Here is a 23,296-nt window from a genome sequence, read left to right as displayed (position 1 = left end):
GAAGCAGGACCAGATTCTTCTGTGACTCCTGGTTACCATAGCAACCGTAATCTTTACAGCTGCATTCCCCTGCCTGACACTGAAGTTGTTATAATGGACCAAGATGTGTCAGTGGCTGCAAAGTCACCACACCATCTTGTATCTACTTTTGTTGCCTGACCTTTGTCATCAAGCTCTAGAATGGTGGACAGCTCCCAGAAATCTTATTTTGAGGCTTCTCTTCCTGCTGAATCCATCGTAAGTCCTGAAAATGGACAATTTAATTAATTGGACAGTTCCCCTGAACTCCTGTCTTGTTTAGGAAAATTAGATTTAAAACAGCAGGAGCTAAGGAGGGCGTTCTTCAATTCATCAGTCTCAAAGCACTGTAAGGGGAGTTGAACCCAGAGCTCTCCTGCTATGATCTGACTAGCAGGATATGATGTGGTATAAGGACAAACAGGGCAGCACATGGTGGTTGACCTGTGCAGAAAGATAATGTGGGTCTTGTTGTAGAAATCATTCTTACAGGCATTGACATTTGTAGAGAACTGAATGTGCTGGTGGACTTATGTGGGACATCATCAATGATCACCCGGATCCAAGCATGTCACGAGAATAGTTTGATGGTAAACAGGCAAAAATATAGATTTATACATTTATTTTAGATTGATATATGTACCATCAAAGAGAATGCAGCCACCTTTCCACTTGGTTTGGTTCAGCATGGCTACAGCAAGTTCATTGTGGTGTGTCCTCTTTCCAGTAGCAGGGAAGATTCTTTCTTCTTATTCCACATCTCACTGCAAAATTTAGAGGAGAAAAAAAAAAAAACTCATCCTTTTTTCCTGTCATGGGTGAGAATGGAGTGATTTCAGGTACTTGTGTCCATGGAAGCACAAGAATTATCTTAATACAAGTCATAGATGCCCCCTTCTGCTGATGCAACAACTCAGTCCACCTCAGAATATGCCTGCTTTATTAGATCTTCTGATGCAGTTAGACCTTCAGGTGGAAGATTCCAAGGTGGCTGAAGCTGCCAGAAAGCTGTACTCATTCGACTTATTCTGCTTGGTCTAACAGGTTCTCAGTCTGTGCAAAGTGATATCCTGTTCTACATTAGTCCAGTATTTACAATTGATCTTTGCCTTTCTTAGGCATCTGTTTGACTTAGGTGTCATATATTCCATGATCAAACTATGTGCTTCTTAAATCTCTGCAAATTCTGACCTTGCAGGTCCCAGGACAGGATGGTTAAGCAGTTGATTAAAGGGTTCCGCATGTCTAACTGGGGTGGGGCTTGCACTTCATAACTGACAGGCTTGTCTGTCCCCAATTCAGACTAAAGTTTATGCCTTGGGACTTTGAGAAATTTTTGGAATTCAACAATTCAAGCCTAACACAGGGAAAGCCACCCATACAAAGTAAAAAATCAGCTCAAAATAAGTGCTTTTCCACAAGGAAGTAAGTTCTCCTGCACCTTTCACATAGCGAGCAAACACCCCTAAAATGTGTGTGTGTGTGTGTGTGTGTGTGTGTGTGTGTGTGTGTGTGTGTGTGTGTGTGTGTGTGTGTGTGTGTGTGTGTGTGTGTGTGTGTGTGTGTGTGTGTGTGTGTGTGTGTGTGTGTGTGTGTGTGTGTGTGTGTGTGTGTGTGTGTGTGTGTGTGTGTGTGTGTGTGTGTGTGTGTGTGTGTGTGTGTGTGTGTGTGTGTGTGTGTGTGTGTGTGTGTGTGTGTGTGTGTGTGTGTGTGTGTGTGTGTGTGTGTGTGTGTGCGTGTGTGTGTGTGTCCACCAACTTCACTGGAAAGGTGAAAAAAAAACTTCACAAAACAGGGAACTGCAGTCTCAGACAGGCACTTGTTTCCCTCTAACAGAAATGAGTAATTCTATTTTGAATTATTGTTTACCATGAAAAGACAATGTAACCCTTGGAAACGTGCTATTCTTGATGGTTTAGCCTCCATCTACAGTGACTCCAAGCAGCAGGTTCTTGTCTGTAAAAGTACATTTGGTCTTTCACAAGAACTAGTTCCCCTTAGCACTGACCCACTTTTCCTTCAAAAAGTATCTTCTGAACTACCCTTAAATCTTTCACAAGAACTAGTTCCCCTTAGCACTGACCCACTTTTCCTTCAAAAAGTATCTTCTGAACTACCCTTAAAGCAGTCTATTTATCAATCTGTTTTCTGTTTCCTTTTAATGGGAGAACCCCGAGGACAGAGTGCCCTTCTTACCATAGATTTGTACTGTAATCACAAGTTTTATTTATGGTGAAGTGCATAAGTCCAGTAATATAGATAACCTGTTTGTCTTCTTTGCCTCATGTTAACAGGGACATGCAGTAGCTAAGCAAATCCTGTCCAAATGCTTACTAACTGCAGTGTATTTTGCTATCAGGTAAAAGACTGTCCAATGGAAAATGATGATGTCAAAGGCCACTCCACATTCAGTATAGCTTTTTCCAGTGCTTCGTAAAAATAATGTCTTCACAGTCAGCGTATGTGCCATAGTATCTTGATCACTGGATCACATCTTCAACAGCATTATCGTATGAACAATGATTCCAGGAGTCAGGCCTGCTTTTACCTTCTGACCTTTTGACCTTTCTCTGGCTTCTGCCTCCCAGGAAGGTTCAAATTTCACTATTTGGAAGTATCCCTGTGTTTGGATAGTGTCTCTATCTAGCATCTGTGAACAGATTTTCCTTTAAGTCATAAATTGCATTACTGTATATACTCGTGTGTTTTTCTGGATGCACTCGCTCTCTGCATGGAGCTGAGCTGGTTAGCACAGCGGTAAGCATTACAATGCACACCCTCATCATGTTTACCCCCAAATGTAGGAGATGAAGTGGTTTCAGAAATGTGTCAAGCTGGGGATATCAGCAGAGGAAATCTCAGGAGCCAGCCTTTTTGCTATGGATTTGCTATGGTGAGCACGTATCTGTTATTTCTGTAGATATGTCAGTGTGTTTAGCAACTGCTTTTTGGTTAATTCAGTGTTAGTCTTTTTGCTGATTTATTTATCAATAGCACTAGCTTGCCTTTACAGTTGTTAATAAGGGAAGGCAAGTCAGGTAAGTGACTTACTTTATAGCTCAGTAACGTGTAAGGGATCTACAATGGCTTGTCAAATTGTGATTCATGCTGTCGTTTTTTATTGAATACAGTTGTCCAAAATATCATGTTCCAGAAGTACACAATGTAACTGTAAGTACTCATTCAAACACCAGTGAGTGTGTCCTGTGTGTACATGCAGAGTGTAGGGGGTTGCCTCTTGCACCCTCATGTTTAGACTAGTTCTTTCCTGCTGCTTCATATTATGGATTTCAAGCTAGAGATACCTCAGAGAAATGGAAATCCTATGGCTGTTTTGCATTAGATGGGTTATTTTTGATTAAATAATTCTTCAAACAATTGTCTTTAACAAAGCATTCTTACGTTAGTAATATTTCATAAAATGGATTAAGTCATATTCTTTACTCCAATTACTTGGTACCTGTACACCAGATGTCACTGATGCACAGGTAAAAAAGCACCAATCATTTATTACTTGTAAATGTTTCTAATAACACTCCGTTCTCAGACCTGAACCTTAAGGGAAGCCGTAAAACAAAATTAGAGTGAAATGAGACAGAACAAGGGTATTTCAATGTTCCTGTGGCTGGCACCCAAAATTAAATTAAAAACATCAAGTATTTTTATAAATTTTATTATAATGCTTCCTTTCCTTGAGATGCACTTCATAATTTTCCAAAGTATTCTTTTTATCCTTTTTGAAATATTTAAAAACAAATGTGAGTCTTATATGAACATGTTCATGTGAAGTTTGTCCCACTCCCATCACACACACACACACACACACACACACACACACACACACACACGTGCACACACACACACACACACACACACACAGATATACACACACACACACACACACACACACACACACGCACACACACACACACACACACACACACACACACACACACACACACACACACACACACACACACACACACACATACAGATATACACACACGCACACACACACACACACATACAGATATAGACGCGCACACACACACACACACACACACACACAGACACACATACACACACATACACACACACACACATACAGATATACACACACACATGCACACACACACACACACACACACACACACACACATATGTAAGCTATTGTTTTTATTCCATTCTAACCGCCTTGTATAATAATATAATCCTCATTCATGCAGTTGTGCTTTTTTCTTACAAAGCTAGCAAAATTGTTGTTATATGCATATGCATAAACCTTGTTTTGACTTGTTAAAGTTAAAAAAAGTGATCCATTTAATAAGAACAGTAAAACGCTTGGAGATGTACATAGCATGGATCTGATGACTTGTCAATGGCTAGAAGTTAGTTTTAATAATACCATGTCCATTCTAAGTGCCTGCTATTTGATATGGCTAGTAGGAATCCTCTTTTCAAAATGCTACCATCATAAACCTAGTATGAAATTCTTATTTAGTTGGCAGAAAGAGTTTATAATCTGTGAATTGTTAGAAAGTTGCACTATTGTTACGGAGACATCTGTGTCTGTTGAAATATAACTATAGTGAATTGATCTGCTATGTTTTTTCCCATAGTGCTTTTCTGTATCTGAATGACAACTACGAAGGTGGTGACTTCTTCTTCACTGATCTAGATGCCAAAACAGTAACAGTGAGTAATACATATTATAAACTATATACAAAAGTTGATAGATTTTGCTTCCGTCTGTTTTTTTATTGCTTGTACAAAGACATGGACTTATGTAAGTATATTAAGCACGGGATGATAGATCCTAATCTGTTGTACATTTATTCATTAATATGCTGCAGTATATGTTTATTTATGTTAAACTCCATCTCACTCTACTTTAGATTCTTGCTAAATATTAAATCTCTAACACAACGTTCAGACATAAATTGGAAAATAGGTGTTTTTTGCATGGCTTATCAAACTCAAAATAAAATTGCAAACATACACAAAGTAACAGGCAGAAAAATAAACAATGAAGGCATTTCTTTCAGCTGTCCACTCTTTTAGGACAGCACAGCCATGACTGTATGTATTAGAACAAATTATATTTAAAAAGGTACATGGTTCATTATATAAATGTAAGAAATCACTTCATGAGTGGCATTATAGAGAGCTGTCAACCTTGCCTTGGTGATAGAGGCATTTGACTTTACCCCAGGCCTTGTTTGACGTAAAGCATATTTGGATACATTACCCTTCTGTATCCTTAATATGGAAACCCTCTTAGTTTGCTTCCACAAGAGTGCCTGTGGAGTATACAGTTTCCACATAGCTGACAACTACAGTGTGTCCTGGAGGTCATGTATGTTTTCTTCAGATACTCTCACTGCTCAAAGGCATGATGGCTGACTGATGAGGTTAAACTGTTCATTCTTTTCACCTTTTAATTTTTCCTGCTGGAGTATTTGTATATCAGAGGGAACTTAATGATGACCCCCATCTTGCAATCATCCAGAAACATTGTTAACCAGAAATCCTTGTTTGTTCTTTTATGACATTTGTCTGAGCTGTCTCTTCTACAAAATTGTTTTACAGTGTTTCCATACAATCTATATCTTAAATTGCTATACTTTGACAAAGTCCCTTCCATTTTCTGGAAATTTGTTATAATTTCATTTAAATCCACTGGCTTTCCTTTCTCTGTCACTCTCTTCTTGTTACTCAGTTACTCATTTTTTTCAATAATGTCTGTTGCAACTTCTCCTACCCCTCTAAAAATACCTTTAGTCACTATGTCATGCAATGCATTCTGGTAAATGAAACCTGCAGACTGTAATATTCCTTCCTGTGTGGAGTTCATCTGAGACACTGTATACATTTAAAACAAATGATCATTATTTTTGCTTCATAGTTATCTGGGAATATGTATGCTCCTGCTATATATATATATATATATATATATATATATATATATATATATATATATATATATAACTTTTCCCAACAAAAATCTGTAATCATATATGCCTTTTTTATTATACGCCAAGAGGAATGTTATCCATCTTTCTGTTCTCCCATCCTTTTATTTTAAAGTATTGTCCCGCAATTCTTCTGTTTATCTTTTACAAACGTTATACATAATGCAGCAATCTTAGGCCGTGGTGGTGCAGCGGTTAACGTTGTCGCCTCACAGCAAGAGGTTCTCACGTTCGATTCTCGGCTGGAGCGCCTTCTGTGTGGAGTCTGCATGTCCTCCCGTGGTCGAGTGACACTAAAGACATGCTGGTAGGTGCGTGTGTGAATGGGCGTGCCTTCTTTGAAGGTTGGGCATCGGGCTGGCAATTCGGCACAATAAAAATCCACTGCCAATCATTAGCGGACGGGAGTTCCACTGTAGTGACCCCATAACAGGGAAAAGCCGAAAGACTTAACTATACATAATGCAGCAATCTTGTTATTTCCTTGTATCCCTTCTGTCTCACCTAAATAACCATGACTTCCTAACTGCTAGGTGAAGCAGGATACCTTGAATGACAGAACATCATTCTAAAACTGTTGAACATCTACCTTGTCAAATAGACAAAGTATCATCAGCTTCAACACATTGACAAACAAAGAAGGAAGCAACTTAGTAAATTAAGTAACTAAATAAATAAAGGCAAAAGGTAGCACACAAATAAAGCAGCTAAAGAAACAGCTAATTTAACCCCGCAGTAACCACTAGTATAGTCTTCTCCATACCATCGTCGTGACAAAGTTGTCCACTCTGTGTCATCAATGTGACAAACTTACACTGACAAATTGAATAACAACCAACAAAGTGCTCCCGGCATCATAGTATTGAATGGCTCTGTAGTGAAAAAAATAAAAAGTACCTTCCCAGAGCCAAGCCACCAACACTGTGTCTGATAGTCTGTCTCTAACCATTACACCAACAAACATTATCACCCAAGTATGTGTAGTGTCATACTATAGATCAATGCAGTATAGAGAGGTGAAAAAATAAAAAAAAATCAACAGTGGGATCAAGCAGGAATGTAAAGCATTGATAGCACAGGTGGTTAAGGTGTTTACCTTACAAACATAAGGTACAAGGATTTATTCTCACATGGAATAATTGGCTATGCTTAAAGTGGTCCATAAGAGCAGCTAGCCTAGTACTAATCTATGAACTATGAACTAAGAAAGTGTTAACCTATAGATTAATTAAAAAAAAAGATGTATGATATGCCATAGTGCAAACATAAGCAGGTGAGCTAACTTTGGCAATAATGGAAAACACTGGACTGAGCGTAACACATGTCTATAAATACAAACACGAGTTATGTTCAGTCCAGTGTCCTCCATTTTTGCCAATTAATCATACCCATCTCAACTATCCATAGCTTTGCAGTATTTCACTAATTTTACCTTGCATTCTTGTCCTGAACCTCGTAAAATTGTTTATGTTATGTTAAATAGCTGAGGATTGTAGTTAGAATTAATAGGCACTAAAGTTTTGTGCTTTTTATAGTGTGCAGTCTACTGCATCCCCTCCAACTTACTTATCCACCTCTTGCTCAAAAATCAAAGAGAAAGCCAAAAAATAATGGGCAACAAAAGGCCAAAATCGGAAAGATGCTGCCCTTAGTTTAGAAAGTTGACAAAACAATAGGCTTGTATTACTAAGCTTTCTCTAAAAGTGAAGTCTGAAACTCATGGATCTGTCATTATTTACTGACTCCAGTTCTTACTGATTTGCCATGAAAAGAAACACAAATGTTATGAGTAGCAGACCAAAATATTAAGCAAAAATCATAGACAGTCTGCAAAAGCAGGGACAGCTGAGAGCATGTATGCCCTCACCACATGCATAGAAACATATATTCTATACAAACAACCATCGGTTACAGACACTTGTATGACGATGACTGCACAATGCAAAACGTCCATGATCATGTGAATGAAAAACTATGTATAATAATGTCTTCACAGCTCAATGTTAGCATGCAATATACAACTCATTGCAACCCCTATACACCTCTCAACACCACTTACCACAAGAGTCAAGAAGAAAGCTAAAAATAATTGGGGACAAAGGACAGATATTGCTCTTAAATGCTTAGAAAATTGTCAGGAAAATAGGCTTTGCATCAGTGTGCTTTTTCTGTGAAAGCTATTAAATCTGAAACTCAAATGTATATCATTATTTAGTGATTGTAACCTCGTTCGTCAGGAAAAAAAACTTTTCAGGGAAAGAAAACGGGGGCAGTTGACAGAGTCCATACCTGCACACATACATACATGTAAACATATGTATGTATGTACATATATGCACACGTATTACACACACACACACACACACACACACACTGTTTTTTGAGTGTCATGTCTGCCTTCTGGAGAAGGTAAGATGACACTTGCAATGTCAGACTGTTTTAATAAACAGCCCAGCAAGAGAAGTAAAATGAGTTTATTTTGTTTTTCTTTCTTCTTTTTCCTCTCAGATGTTCTCAGAACTCTGTGTATGTGCAATAACATGCCTGGAGATCCATGCTCAGCCAAAAAAGTGAAATAAAAATAATAAATTAATTATTTGGAGTTTTTTTTCTTTTTATTGTGGGGCTACAGCCCAGCATCCAGGACCATGAGACATCCCTCCAAGTTCATCTCTTATGACAGTGCATTTCTCTCATCTTGCTGAATATTACTCTCCTGATGTTCATTTAGTCTGTGTGCTCTTTCCTCCTGGTCATTTTTCCATCTCGTCTGGTTTGATTGTGTTTCTGCCTATATTATCACATCTTCCTTTTCAGCTGTTTCTTTTATCCATCAGTGATTGTGGATACTACATCTGGTACAGCTGTGATGTAACATAAATCTTGTACTTTCTTTTGTCACAAACAAACCTGAAATGTCCTTCTCATCCATTTGTAAAGCCACTCGGGTGTCTTGTATTGTCTTTAGTTCTCCTTCCCTTATCCAAATTCAGTGCAGTGGGTATAGGCTATAGCCTGTTATTTTCCATCTGAAGTAATATTTTTGTCTCCGGCCTGCAGTTCTTCCACCATTTTATACACTAATTTTATTACCTCACCTTTAATTTCACAAACTGTAAATTTGACTTCTTAAATCTGTTCAGCAACTGCGACAAGCACATTTCATACCCAAACCTGCACTTTTCTGCTTCTGTTAGGGGTTAAATTTACCATAGACAATTTCAGTCAAGGTGCTGTACCCCCCCCCCCCCACTGAACTAATGTTTGTTCAATGCACCCACGGTTTTAAAACTTGAATGAAAGACAGTTTCTGTTCCCAAATGAATTAAAACACAAATGCTAAGTACCACAATACCTAGCAACTCTCCCTGAAAAGAGGTCATTAGTCTACTGGACTAACCTGATTAACAAATGAAATATTATTCCAAGCTAAAGTATATACCTGTCTGGTACAGGTTGTTTTGGTAAATACCTCAGACACAAAACAGTTTTCTTTGTGTGCACCAACCTGCATGAGGAGTTGGTAGTCCATTTTTCCACAGTTTGGTGTTTCTGTTTCTTCTCAGTGAAACATTGCTCCTTCCTTGCTTGTTTCTCTGTTGTCTCATTATAATGACAACACATTATACTCAGACTGAATATGTAATTCCAGCCCATGAGTTGCGGCCCAAGCTCTCGTTAAACGACTCCCTGTCTAAACACAAAAAGTCACCAGTTAAGGCGTGATTGAAATAGTTTTATTTACAGCTCAGGCAGTTTCACAGAATTCTTCTGAAACATTTGCATTTTCTTTTAGCACTAAAGCCATTTATCATTTAAATCAATAAGCAAGCTTTCCAAATAACACAATCAAATTCTTATGAAGCTCTACCATGTTCATGTACCTCACCCTTCCCCCTTCCCCAGATCCAGAAAAGAACAGGAGTTCTTATTTTTTTTTTATATCTATAGTGTGTGTGTGTGTGTGTGTGTGTGTGTGCGCGCGCGTGTGTGTGTGTGTGTGTGTGTGTGTGTGTGTGTGTGTGTGTGTGTGTGTGTGTGTGTGTGTGTGTGTGTGTGTGTGTGTGTGTGTGTGTGTGTGTGTATATATATATATATATATATATATATATATATATATATATATATTTATTTACAAAACATCCACATTGCTTCATTATCACATTGCTCTGTACAATAGTGCTTTCTTTTTTAGTTAAATAACAATAGTGCTAATGTTCCAAAACTTGCTATGTGTGTCACAGCTCTCAGTCCATAACTTCATAACTTCCAAGCAAAAATATAATAACCTCATCATCCTTTTCTATGATACAAACCACATCAGTAAAAAAACAAACCAATTTATACTAACTTAGGCTCATGGACAAATACTAGGCTAACTGCCTTGAAGGGCCATGTGACGCCCCTGCACTGGCCCAGTAATCAAGGAGCCTCAATCCCCACCACAGGCAACAGTGAGGGACGTACACAATGAGAGGATGACAAGTACACACGCAGTAAAATCCAATTTCCTTAAGAGCACACAGAGAGCACAGTCAGTCTGGGGCTGGTTTCTTCCTCTTTTTCTAGATCCCCAATAAGACTCCACACTGGCACAGATATAGGGTTAAGATCTCAACCGAGTGGTCAAGCCAAAACCTCCAGCACAACTCTGTCCAACCAGTGCTTCTTGTCCCTGCCCATGTACCTGACACACATGCACTTTGAGGTTTGATTTGTATACAAACACACAGACACTCCTGGAGAAGGCTGGCACAGGTTTATTAGCTATGCCCCCTTCTGCCCAGACTATAAGGTAGTTATCACTGCCACCAACCAGCTCTTTATCAGCTACTATAAGGCCCTTACAAAGGGTGACCAATCTTACTGTGTAGTGTTGCTATTATACAAATGGTAGTTTTGACCAAGACTTGCAAGGCTATTTAGGAGTGGCCTGTACAGTGTCACCAAATGCATATGCAAGTACTCTAAGAACTTAAATATGTCTCACAAATATCAGCCACAAAGATAGGTTTAAATATATTTAATAATAAATAATAAAAGAACAAGACAATATTCAATAACTTAACACAGTGACTATAGAGCTCAAGATCACAAGAAATATTTTAAAACAACATTGTAGGACAGTCTCGCATAAATACAGAAAACATCTAAACTAATCTTTACTATATTCCTGTCTCTCTCTAAGAGAGATACAATGCTGTAAGTTACTTACAGAGGAACACGGAGGCAGAAGTGCTGATGATGGATGTTTCCAGGTCCAAGACATGATACAAAATGCAAAGTCTGTTTCTGACAGAGTTCTTACATTACTATCAAACATTACTGCTGGGTCAGTTTGGATGATATCACTCTTTGTTACCTGCCTTCAGTTCCCAGGCTAACAGATACCAACAGAATTTTAGCATCTCTGCGTGAGAAGTACATATCTCTCAGAAGTATGCAGAACATGGAAGTCGTAAAACAACAAAATGCTTTTACATTTGAAACCTAGTAATTATTTCGGTTTCAAAACAATACAAAAGCTCCTAGCTGTAGACATCATGTCTTCTTGCTGAGCTGAAACTGAGAGATAACACAATTGTAAATACTTTGAATTTCAACATATTTTCTTGAAGTTTTTCAAGTTAACTCTGCATGTTCCAGCTTCTACTATTAAAACATACATTTGCACAGGTATATAGTTTATATACATTACTGTTCTTTTCCAGTAGGGTACACTGTGGTTACATTCTTGAAGCTCAGTGCAGTACAAACCCTGTTCAACACACACTTCTGCACCAGTAGTTTACTATACACATAACATATATATATATTTTACATTTGTAAAACAAGCCTATAAATCATATTAATATTCACAAGTGACATATGATCATTCACAAAATTCCAGATAGCTGGACCGGCAGTGTCACAGGCCATATGAAGCCTAGCCAATAACCCAAGGTTAGAATCAAACCCTGTAACTACTGTGTATAAAGTGAAGACCTCAACCATTATGCTAAACCTAGTAAAAACATGAGTCTTCTTTTATGTGCTAGAGAAGTTAAACCACAGGCCCTAAAGAGATTTGAACTCATGACCCCTGGTTTAATAGGCCAGTGCTCCAACTCCTAAGCTACAGAACTAGATGAACCATGACAACAGTTTCATAGTTACTAGGCATTCAGTCCTGGAGACCATTAAGGCGCCTAGCACAAATTCCCAATTGCTCCAAAGCAGTGTCTAGTTAAATGACTTGCTCAGTGTTACACAGGAGGCATATGACGGTGAAAAGATTCAAACCCTGCACTCTTGCCACTGAGAAAGCTCATTATCAAGTTGGAAGTTTTAGGCTTCTGTGCTAACTACCAGCCATGTCATCATTTAAGGTCATTTTTCGATTAATTTGTAACCAGACTTTTTTGTTCTCTGGCACCCTATGGAAGAAGTTTTTTGTAACCAGACTTTTTTGTTCTCTGGCACTCTGTGGAAGAAGTTTTAATGGCTTTTGTTCTCCTTTATATCTGTTTACTTCACTAAACACTTCCTCATCACTCTTGTATTTCATATCTACCTCAAAATGTAGTTTCTGATATGCTAACTTCCAGAAAAGAAAACATGCATTTTGATACAATGCTGCCGTCTTCATAACATACTGTTTATCCTCCATATACTTATGATTCCATCATCCTTATAAAGTCTGCCTACAATATCTAAATACCAAGTTTTCCTGCATTAGTGCATCTCATGAAATTCTAATTTCACGTTTGTATTTTCTTAGTTAATTCCTTCATCTTTCCTATCATCCCTCTGCCTTCCACCACTTATCTTGTTCCCATTTGTCATAAACATCTCTGCTTTCCCATCTTATAAGTACATTTTGTAATTCATGTGCCTTCCCCATTAGCAACAGAAACAGAAATCCTAACCATTGTTTTTTTTCTCCAAGAGGTTGAGAGGTATGCTGCAGGATTTCTGTCTGCTTGATACACCATGTATCTAACTGCTTTAAAGTAGCCGTTATACTTGCATCATGTTTAAGGAAGCCATTCTTTACAATATTTACAACAGCTCAGTTTAGAGCAACAGTATCTCCCCCTGCTCACCTTAGTAATGGGTGCTAACCATAACCCTGACCCTGTCATGCTCAAGCACTGGGTAGTAGTATTATATATCAGAGTTAGTTAAACAATATTTTTTTATATTTTAAAATAACTTGTAGAACTGATCATTTTGTCAGGTGAGGTGTTTCTGTAGACTCTAAGCAAAGAAGACATGTTTTACGTGGACTGTGCACACAAATACACACACCCACACATGCGCTTGTGTTTCTCTGTGTGAAGACCCTGTGCTGCTGTGGTGTTATAAGATTGTTTTATTTACTTTCTGATATGCAAAAATGGGAAAAGGGGTCGAGGATGGATAGATGGATGTTTAAAAAAGTTTCCTAGAAGATTTCTTTTTTAATTTTAAAGCAAACTCCTAGAAGACAGAATACCTGTATAGTACATTTAGTTTATGGGTTTTTTCTAGCATGAAACATGTTTTTCTAATAAAATGTATTTTTATAAACTTGCTTCTGATGAATGGATCATTTGCTGTGGTAACTGTATTGGCTTTGTTATAGCTAAAACACATCAGTTTAGCTGTTCAGATTTGGCTATTATGAAGTGGTTAGTGATCAGAATACTCAGTACCCCCTGAGATGTCAAGGAAAAGGGAATGACAGGGAAAGAATCACGAATGTAGAATGTTAGATGTGAAATTATAAAGATAATCACTGTGCAGTTAGATGGGTTAGAATACATATGGTTTTAGCTGTTATGCTTCAGAGAAATAAGCTAGTGGAAGGAAAAAGTAAATCTTTTCTAGAAAGGTGAAGAATATTCAGATCTCCAAGTAAAGAGTCAAGCCCTCTGGCTAACAAAGTGTGCCGATGTCTACAAACAGGGCGCTGTTGTTAAGTCGCCCACTGACAACCAAACTCTTCAGCAGGAACTCTCCATATTCATAGGTTCATAGGTAGGTACTAGGCTATTGGCCCTAGGGCCTATATAAGCCTAGCCAAAAGGTACTCTGGCTTTCGCCACCCAAGAAAATTATTTTCCTGTGCCACTGTCAAGCAGAGCCACAGAAGTGGATCTCCCATCCGATCATTAAGATTTTTCTTGAAGAGTACTAATGAGGAGCTTTGTTTGATATAGATACGTAGTTTGTTCCAGAGTATGGGAAGTCTCTGGGACAGGAATCTATCCCTCCGGCATGTTCTGTTTATTGTGGTGACAAGGTTTATGTCCCTAGAGTGTGTAGCTTGGGGGGATTGGGATTTCTTTAAGTGGAGCATGTCCAAAGCTCTGGGTTTGACATAGCTTTGTGTGTTAGGCAGAGATCGCCTCTGAGTAGGCAATATGCAATGCAGTAAAGCTGCAGTTTTTTGAGACACTCTGCGTAGGTTATCTGTTTGAGGCCGGTAATCGTCTTTGTGAGATATTTCTGCGGCCTTTCCAGTTGTTGTAGATGTTTTGTGAGGTACATACCAAAAGGGGCGTTGTACTCTATAATGGGTCTAATAAGTGATGAGTAGAGGGGAACAATGACCTCTTTTTTCCTGGATGAGAAACCTTTTGTGATGAGGTATGCCACGTAGAAGGATTTCCTGACTACTGTGGTGATTATCAAAGGAGAGACTACTGTCCACCTGTGTCCCAAGGTCTCTTATCACACTTTCAGTGTTAAGTAGACTACCGCCTATGTGGTAGTTCGTGGGTACAGAGTTTTTACCAAAAGGGATGATAATGCACTTCTTGGCATTGAGCTTGAGGCCATGGCTTTGACACCAGGCATCTGTGTCAGTGAGGCCCTTTTATAGGATGTCCGCATCTTTTGGAGTTTTGATTATGGCTCCTAGTTTGCAGTCATCTGTGAACTTCGTTAGTCAAAAACCTTCTGTGTTAGCCTGTACTCCAGAGAAGTAGATACCAAACAGGAGAGGACCCAGGATTCAATCCTGTGGTACTCCACTTGTCACTGGTCTAAAGCTGGACTTGGAGTCTGCTACTTTCACAGTGTGGGTTCTGTCAGTGAGCCAGATGGCAACCCATCTTGTGACATAGGGATTTATACCTAGTTTAGTGAGTTTATCTATAATTCCAGAGTGGGGGATGGTGTTGAAAGCCATGGCGAGATCTAGATAGGCTGTGTGAACCACCTTACCCTCATGTACGGCTTTGGTGACCGCTTCAAAGAAGTCTATCAGGTTTAGGAGACATGATCTGCCTTTTACAAACCCAAACTGGGTGGGCTCCAGAGTTTGGAGATTACCAATGTCATTGTTTATAAGTTCCATGATGATACTTTCCATAGCCTTGCAGACCAGGCTCGTCAGGCTAATGCGGTGGTAGTTTCTGGGGTCCGTGGTGGCTCTGCCTTTGTGGAGTGGGATAACCATCACTGTGCGCCATTCAGTGGGCACATAGCCTAAAGTGAGGCTATGATTGAGCATGGTACTTAGGTGGGGTGCCAATTCGTTCTGTAGTTCATGTAGAACGCAGCCTGGGATGTTGTCAGGTCTCATGGATGCTGTGTTCTTGGCTTTGGAGAGTGTGTTTTTTACCAGTGCAGCCATGATTACAGGAACTTTGCATTGTTCCGGTATAGAGATGGGCCCTTTAGGGGATTAGATGGGGGTAAAGTTAGCACTGAACCTATCTGCCAGGATGTTGGCAATATCAGTTGGTTCTGTATATTTAGTGCCATTGTGCTGTAACTCAGAGCATATCTGAGTGTTGCCATTGAGATTCTTGACATAGCTATAGAATGCTTTGTGGTTGTCTTTAGAGTCAGTGACGATTTTGTTTTCATAACTAGCTTTGGAGGATTTTATGAGGGATCTCAGCTTCTTACTGAGGCTGACCAGGGAGTTCCTCCAGTCATGGGATTTTACTCTTTTTTTGCAACAGTTTCTTTCTTTTGTTGTAGAGTTTGTTTATGGCAGGGGACCACCAGATTGGCTTCCTTTTTTTGGAGGATAGCATCTTGGGATACTAAAATGGGCTCAAACTAAACAGTAATATTGTCACTTTCGGTAGACAAACCCCTGCCATCATCAAACTGCATAGACAACATATCACTTCAACATGAAAATATAGTTAGAGACCTAGGAACCTGGGTTAATAATTCCCTCTATTTGACCATCATATGACAGTGGATGTCAGGAAATCCTTTTATTTATCATCACTAATTCCAAGAGGAATATCTTCAAGGTCTGAGGAGGTAATCACTCCCTTATATTCAACATTGATCAGACCAATTATTGAGCAGAATGCATGTATCTCACTAAACATATCATACAATTAGAAAGAACTCAAAGATTCCTAACTAAAAAGATTACAGGTGTAAAGTCCCTGAGCTATCAAGAGACTGAAAGCTCTATCTCTTTATTCAGTGTATTATACACTTTTCAAGGGACAGCTCTGTCTCACCTGCAGTGTCATAAGAGACCCAATTGTCTTATATATCCTGTATACCTGTAATTCCAGTGGCTCCATTAATACTAGAACCAAAGCCCTAAATCTTCACCATCATATAAATAAAACATAGAGGGTCAGATTTATTATTCAAAATCTGTTAAACCTCTGGAATGCGCTCCCCATGCGTGATAAGCAATGTGACTCAGTATCTTCCTTTAAACATAACCAAAATGAATGGATGGGTATCAACAAATTTACTCTGAGATTGACTAGTATGGCCTTCCTGGAAAAAGGAAGTGTGGCCTGAGGAAGGGTAGTGGCTAGGCAAAAATGGTCATAAGACTGAATGACCTTGGAATAAAATGCAGTCTATTAAAACTACAAATAACTTGACTATGAGACAGAACAGAGAGAGTGTAGGATGAAGTGAGACAGAGCTGTCCCTTGAAAAGTGTATAATACACTGAATAAAGAGATAGAGCTTTCAGTCTCTTGATAACTCAAGGACTTTACGCCTGTAATCTTTTTAGTTTTAGATAGTTTTTTAGATAGATGGGTTGGGAGGGTGGCCTAATGGTTAAGGTGTTTGCCTTACAAACACAAGGTGCAGGGTTTGACTCTCGCAAGGGATAATTGGCTAGGCTTAAAAAATAGCTCACAAGGGCAGTTAGCCTAGTACTAATCTATTTGACCCAGAGACTCCCCATACTCTGGAATAGACTGTCCATACATGTCAAGCAGAGCGCATCATTGACCCTCTTCAAAAGGAACCTTGATGATTGGATGGGAGATAGGAAATTCACCCCAGGGATCATGTCAGTCGCCCTGTTAGACAGGGGCCCAAAGAAGTAAATATTGTGGGGAAAAATTTTCCAGGGAATTTTTATGGCTAGGCTTGCATAGGCCTTAGGGCCAATAGCCTAGTACCAACCTATAAACCCATGAACCTAATCTCGGAAAACTGTGACCATGTGGTGAGAAGTGCAGCAACCCATCTTGAGAGAGCTGTGAGTCTTAAGAGTGAAGATATTAGTGTATTTTTCTTAGTTACATTGATAGAAAGAAGAGGTGAAGGCACACTTTCTCTTACTGGTGGGGACTGGGAGGATACTAGAGGCCCATTGGAGTTACCAGAAGCTCTCAATGCCTAACTGGTTCTGTATTTCAAAGAAAAACGGTAGGCTTTTCTGTTCAGGGTATTGAAGTGGAAATGTATTTGGTAATTTGGTGTGACCACAACCTGGTCTGTGTCATCAATAGGACTAGTTGGCAGGACAGATTTGTGTCCCAGAGACTCCCCGCTCTGCGGAATAGACTCCCTCTCCGTGTCAAGCAGAGCACCTCATTATCCCTTTTTAAGCACAACCTGGATAACTGGATGGGGAACAAAAAATACACCCCTGGGATTCCACCCATGTCACTGCTGGACAGTGGCATAGGGTGCTGACTTGCTGGAACATGGGCTATATTTTTGACTAGGCTTTTAAGGGCCTCAAAGCCAATAGCCTAGTAACTTCCTATGATGTGGAATTGTTAAAATATTTATTAAGATATTTGTCCACTCTTGGTGCCCCCACAGCATATTTTCTGGCCTCCTCATTCATCCCTCCCACAACTCTTCACTTATTCAGGCATATCCCTGCTTCTGGTTAAGTAGACCATTGACTGGTAACAAATCTTGGCTGCCATTTACAAGGAGGACCTTTTATGCTTTAAGGCCTTCTTTATCACATATGCAATGGCAGCATTGTAGAGAGACTACTTTAACATATTCATTCACTCCTAAAACATCTGAGTGGGCACTGGGCATATTTTTCTGGTGGTCTGCATCTCCAGCCTTCTTAGGTCCTATGCAATTGATAGTGTAACAGGCAGCACTGTACCCACTCTAAGAGAAAACAGAGTGTACAACAGGCTGCTATGCCTTTCCTCTCATACCTTTCAACTGTACAGATTTTCGCAGAATGTCCAGATTTTCGCCTCATATTTTTGTCCATATTTCATAAAATTGTGCTTTCTGGAAAATTAGTGGCAAATCATTAATCAGGAACAAACAAACAACTCTCCCAGGGACAAGTGGTGTTCAACAGCAAACAGGTAATCCAAAGAAAAACGAAAAACACCAAGCCACAGCCTAGAGCATATAACTGAAACTGTTTTAATAAATAGGTAAGCGCTTTCACACAGACAACTCTGCTTCATCAGACCATAAAACATACTAAAATCACATATATAAAATAATTCATTAACACATTAATTCAAATCAACTAATAAAAAGATGGCAATAAAATGCCAAACAATGCATCACTCATTTAAAAAGGGGAGAATGTAGAGTTCTGCTACCGGTTCACCAAGCTCCAGTAGTACTTCTTTACTGCTATGAGAGCACACTTATCTCACATTGCATTTTATCTGCTCAAAAATACAAATTCCTTCACTACTTTTTCCCTGTCAGTCCATGTCTGTCCACTTATTCTCATCCATACCTGGTCTACCTTTCCATGCTGGCCTCTGCTTTATTCCTGTAAATACAGAAATGATGGGTAGTGGTTTATATGTTCACCAGCCGTCTGATTTATAGCAGTTTGCTTAGCCTTTTTGAATGAATTCTAGTCATGCAAACTTAAGATTCAAGTAAATATCATTTTTGGAAAGTTATACTTGCAGTACTTGTGTAAATCAGAGACTTTAGTGTTAGTGTTGGGGTGACTATAAAGATGGTAGTCAGAGTGTACAAACTACAATCTGGTCATTGAGTGTGTCAGATGTTGTATGCCATGCTGGTGATATGAGAGTTGCTTTGTATAGGAACACTGTGGATAAGTCTATTGTTTTTGTGCATTTTCATTGAGTTTTTGTTTCAGTAACATGGTTTCCGGTGTTATGCCAGTTTGCCAATTTTGTTTCATTTAAGTTAACTTTGCTGAGTTTTTCTAAGAAAAAAAATGACCTAGAATCAAAGTGAAAAATGCATTCCTTCAGTGACACTAGCAGATGATTAGCATTTTCTGCCCGAATGTGTGGCGTACTATACTGATGACTAGCATTTTCTGCCCTAATGTGTGGCGTACTGTAGTGACTAGCATTTTCTGCCCAAATGCGTGGAGTACTGTACTGATGACTAGCATTTTCTGCCCGAATGCATGGTGTACTGTACTGATGACTAGCATTTTCTGCCCGAATGCGTGGTGTACTGTACTGATGACTAGCATTTTCTCCCCAAATGTGTGGCGTACTATAGTTGATGACTAGCATTTTCTGCCCGAATGCCTGGTGTACTGTACTGATGACTAGCATTTTCTGCCCAAATATGTGGCGTACTGTACTGATGACTAGCATTTTCTCCCCAAATGCGTGGCGTACTGTACTGATGACTACCATTTTCTGCCCGAATGTGTGGCGTACTGTACTGGTGACTAGCATTTTCTGCCCGAATGCATGGTGTACTGTACTGCTGCAGTGCATTTAACATAATTTGGCAGAAGTGCAATCATAACGTGGGGAACATCTGTGTGATACCTATTTGGGCAACTGAATGGGATAAATATTTATGTATTTATTTATTTAAATTTGTTAACTGAGTCAGAACGCTGGTTTCTTGGATTTACAGGTTCAGTCTGAGAGCTTAAAATAGAAAATACAATAAAGTACCAAACACAAAATTAAAAATAACAGAGAATCAGTAGACATTCAATACAAATTCAGTCTGAAAAAAATAAGCATAGGGAAGGAGACAAGAAGTTGTCATTAGAGGAATAATTAAGTAGAGATGAAAAGGGATACGATCGCCAATAAGGAGAGTAAAGAGGTGGAAAAAATCGGTTATGCCTGTGCACATCATAAATACAGCATAAGTCCTGGGAGTTTGTTTAAAGTCTGGGAACATATTCAAATACTGGTGTCCATATGTAAGCAGGAGATGAAATGGAAGGCTGGTAGAATTAGGACAGAAAAGTAAATGGTCATCTTCTGTTGTCAGTTTTTGTACAGTTATAAGTTCAAGGATTCTGTAGATATTTGTCCTTCACTGGGGTCAGAGCTTAATGCTTATAAAACTATTGAATTAGCAGTTAAGCATATCCTGTAGTGTGTGATAAGGACCTAGCAACCTTCTCCCATTTCCCCCCTCTGCCTTGCAAACTTCGTGGGTAGCATGGCTATCCACATTGCCACTCTTGGAGCTGTATGCATCTCATAAAGCAAGCTAGTAATATTCTGTAAACACAGGTAAGAAAACTTCATATATCATTGGGTAGGCCTGAAAGCATGCATTCCTTTTAGTGCATCATTCTATACCAAAGATGTTCATAGGTTCATAGGTTCATAGGTTGGTACCAGGCATTAGCCCTAGGGCCTATACAAGCATAGCCATAACAATTCCCTGGCTGTGTATATGTATAGAAGATGAGGGGGGAAATGGATCCCATAGTCAGGAGGAGGGGGTCACACATTAATGTATTTCCTCTTGGAGATGGAAGGCAAGTTCAGACTGTCTGTAGAATATTCTTGGTCTGTATGGTTTCAGCAGAGAAACAATCTTCTTCTAGTGATGAGGTGTGCAACTCCCAGAATGCTATAAAATAAATCAGAATAACAGAAAAAAACATTAGAAAAGGAAGCCTATGTTACACACAATATCATAGGAGGGACACGTCCTTATTTGATGCTGTGCAAACTAGAGTCTATTACTGATTCAGTTGCTACAGGGTAGGCTGATAAAAGGGGAGGACTTGACCAGTAAGTAGGTGACTGTCTGTGTTAGGGAAGGATGAAGTTGTGTGTGGGGGGCGGGTTGCATTGCCTGACAGCTCCTACTGAAAGGCAACGGGACTTGCAGAGGACACATTAAGAAGTTCCCAGTAGGGTATGTGCATGAAAGTTTTCATGTCCTTTTCTGCACTGATATCACTACATATTGTGAACATGGAGAACGGATAAATGTCCGTACAGCACAAAAACAATGTGTGCCAGGGACAGACAGTGCAGCTACAAAAGGGGCAGTTGCTTTCCTAACACTTTCAGTAACGAACAAAAGGGGAAATGGAAATAAACAAGAGAAAGAAATCTGCTGGGAATGAACAGAAGATAGTGAGCATGATGGATACTAGACCAACTAGAGATTAGTATAGAGTACTACATAGGTATGGTCATACAACATTACCTAGTACTAAGGAACCCCCAGGGGGTACAAAAAAGGGACACTAGTTGTACAGGAACAATCATACTGGCATAGGAATTATTAAAATAGACTGTTGTCAAAACTTCTTATGTAATATCAGTGCCAAAGATCACTTTGTATTCTTTTTAAAAATAAGAAAATAGGGTTCAAACTGATATTGCTTGTTTAAACTGTAGTTTATGAAGTTAAAACATGAGATAAAAGCTTTTCCCCTTGTCTGAGTTTCATCTCAAGTCTCTGATTTAGTGTAAGCAGTGAAGTTACTATGGGATGGAAAGTCGATGGCATTCCATGCATGTTCATAGGTGTTTGCTAGTTACATAGGTCTTTACTAGGCTAATGGCATGAGGGCCTTCTTAAGCCTAGTCATGCATCCCAAATCTCTGATAAGTTCTGGTACCCTTGATAAGTGTAAGGAGGGGACTGGGAGATGAAACATTTACAAGCAGGGGCTTGGGAGATGAAACATTTACAGGCTGCCTGTGTCCATTAGAGACATAGGTGCCAAACCAGGGATGAATTTCCTGTTCATCCAACTGTCCAAGTTATACTTGAATTGTATTAGGGAGGATCTCTGCTTCACATGGATGCATACCTGTCGCTCCATCAGGTCCTATGTATATAGCAGGCAAGGTTTAAATATTCAGAACAGGTAATTCTGGTGCTGTTTTTTTTTTTTTTTTGCAGATATGCAGGAGATCCATCAATATGAGGCCTGACAATGCCTAGTATACCAGGCATAGATCTCCCCTCAACAGCCTGTAGGAGACAGAATACAGGGATAGGGCCCTGAGGTCATCTGCACAGGACATTTTACTTATGCCCTGTATTCTTTTAGTGAGGAACCTCTGTGGACATTCCAGTTGATGGATATGCCTGGTTAGCTACATACCAAAGAGGGCATTGTACTCAGTGCTAGGTCTGATGAATGCCGAATACAGCAGAACAATGACTTTCTTGGACTTAGATGCCACACCTTTGTTTGTAAGTTGCACAACATAGAATGATTTCCTTATTACTGTAGACACGTGAAGGTCAAAGGTTAGATTACTGCCTATGTGTGCCTCCAACGTCCCTGACTACTGGGTCAGTTCTTAGGGGGTGTATTGTCAATATGATAGTTACCAGGGGTGGATGACTTCCAAAAGGATACTAAAGTGCATTTCGTGGTGCTTAGTTTCAGTCCGTGGCTCTGACATCAGTTATTTGTCTGTGTCAGCCCTTCTTGAAGAACATTTGTGTTGGTGGGGGATTCAATGACAGCTCCTAATTTGCAACCATCTGCAAATTTAGTCAGCCAGAGGCCATTGAGATTGGTCTTGACTTCAGATAAATAAATGCCAAAAAGGAGCGGTACCAAGACCGATCCTTGACGGATGCTGCTTGTGACTGGCCTCTTTGCAGAGGTGGACTCCCCAGTTCTAACTTCCTGGGTCCTGTCTGTGAGCCAGCTAGCTATCCACTGGGTGACATATGGATTTGTACCTAACCTCTTGAGTTTTTCAACAATGCCTGAGTGGGGTATTGTGTCAAATGCCTTGGTCAGGTCAAGGTAGGCAGTGTGAACCATTTTGCCCTTATCCATTCCTTTGGTAACCTCCTCAAAAAAGTCCATCAGGTTGAGTAGGCATGATCTGCCCTTGACGAAACCAAATTGGGTTGGGTCCAGTGCCTGGAGT

At 39.5% G+C, this 23,296-nt stretch overlaps 1 protein-coding gene across 1 annotated transcript in view; it reads left to right on the top strand.

Moving 5' to 3' along the window:
- The window catches only part of P3H3 (prolyl 3-hydroxylase 3), a 383,658-nt gene that overhangs the window by 327,488 nt on the left and 32,874 nt on the right, over positions 1-23,296 (top strand). The window contains exon 13 of the mRNA XM_044079609.1: positions 4,638-4,713. Within this exon, the coding sequence (XP_043935544.1) occupies positions 4,638-4,713 (76 nt within the window). The remainder of the gene's footprint in view (positions 1-4,637; positions 4,714-23,296) is intronic.

This window comes from Protopterus annectens, chromosome 8.part0 (genome assembly GCF_019279795.1).
Source record: "Protopterus annectens isolate FY-2018-M chromosome 8.part0, PAN1.0, whole genome shotgun sequence".
In the NCBI taxonomy this organism is placed as follows: domain Eukaryota; kingdom Metazoa; phylum Chordata; order Ceratodontiformes; family Protopteridae; genus Protopterus; species Protopterus annectens.
This window is presented reverse-complemented; position numbering and strand designations above follow the sequence as displayed.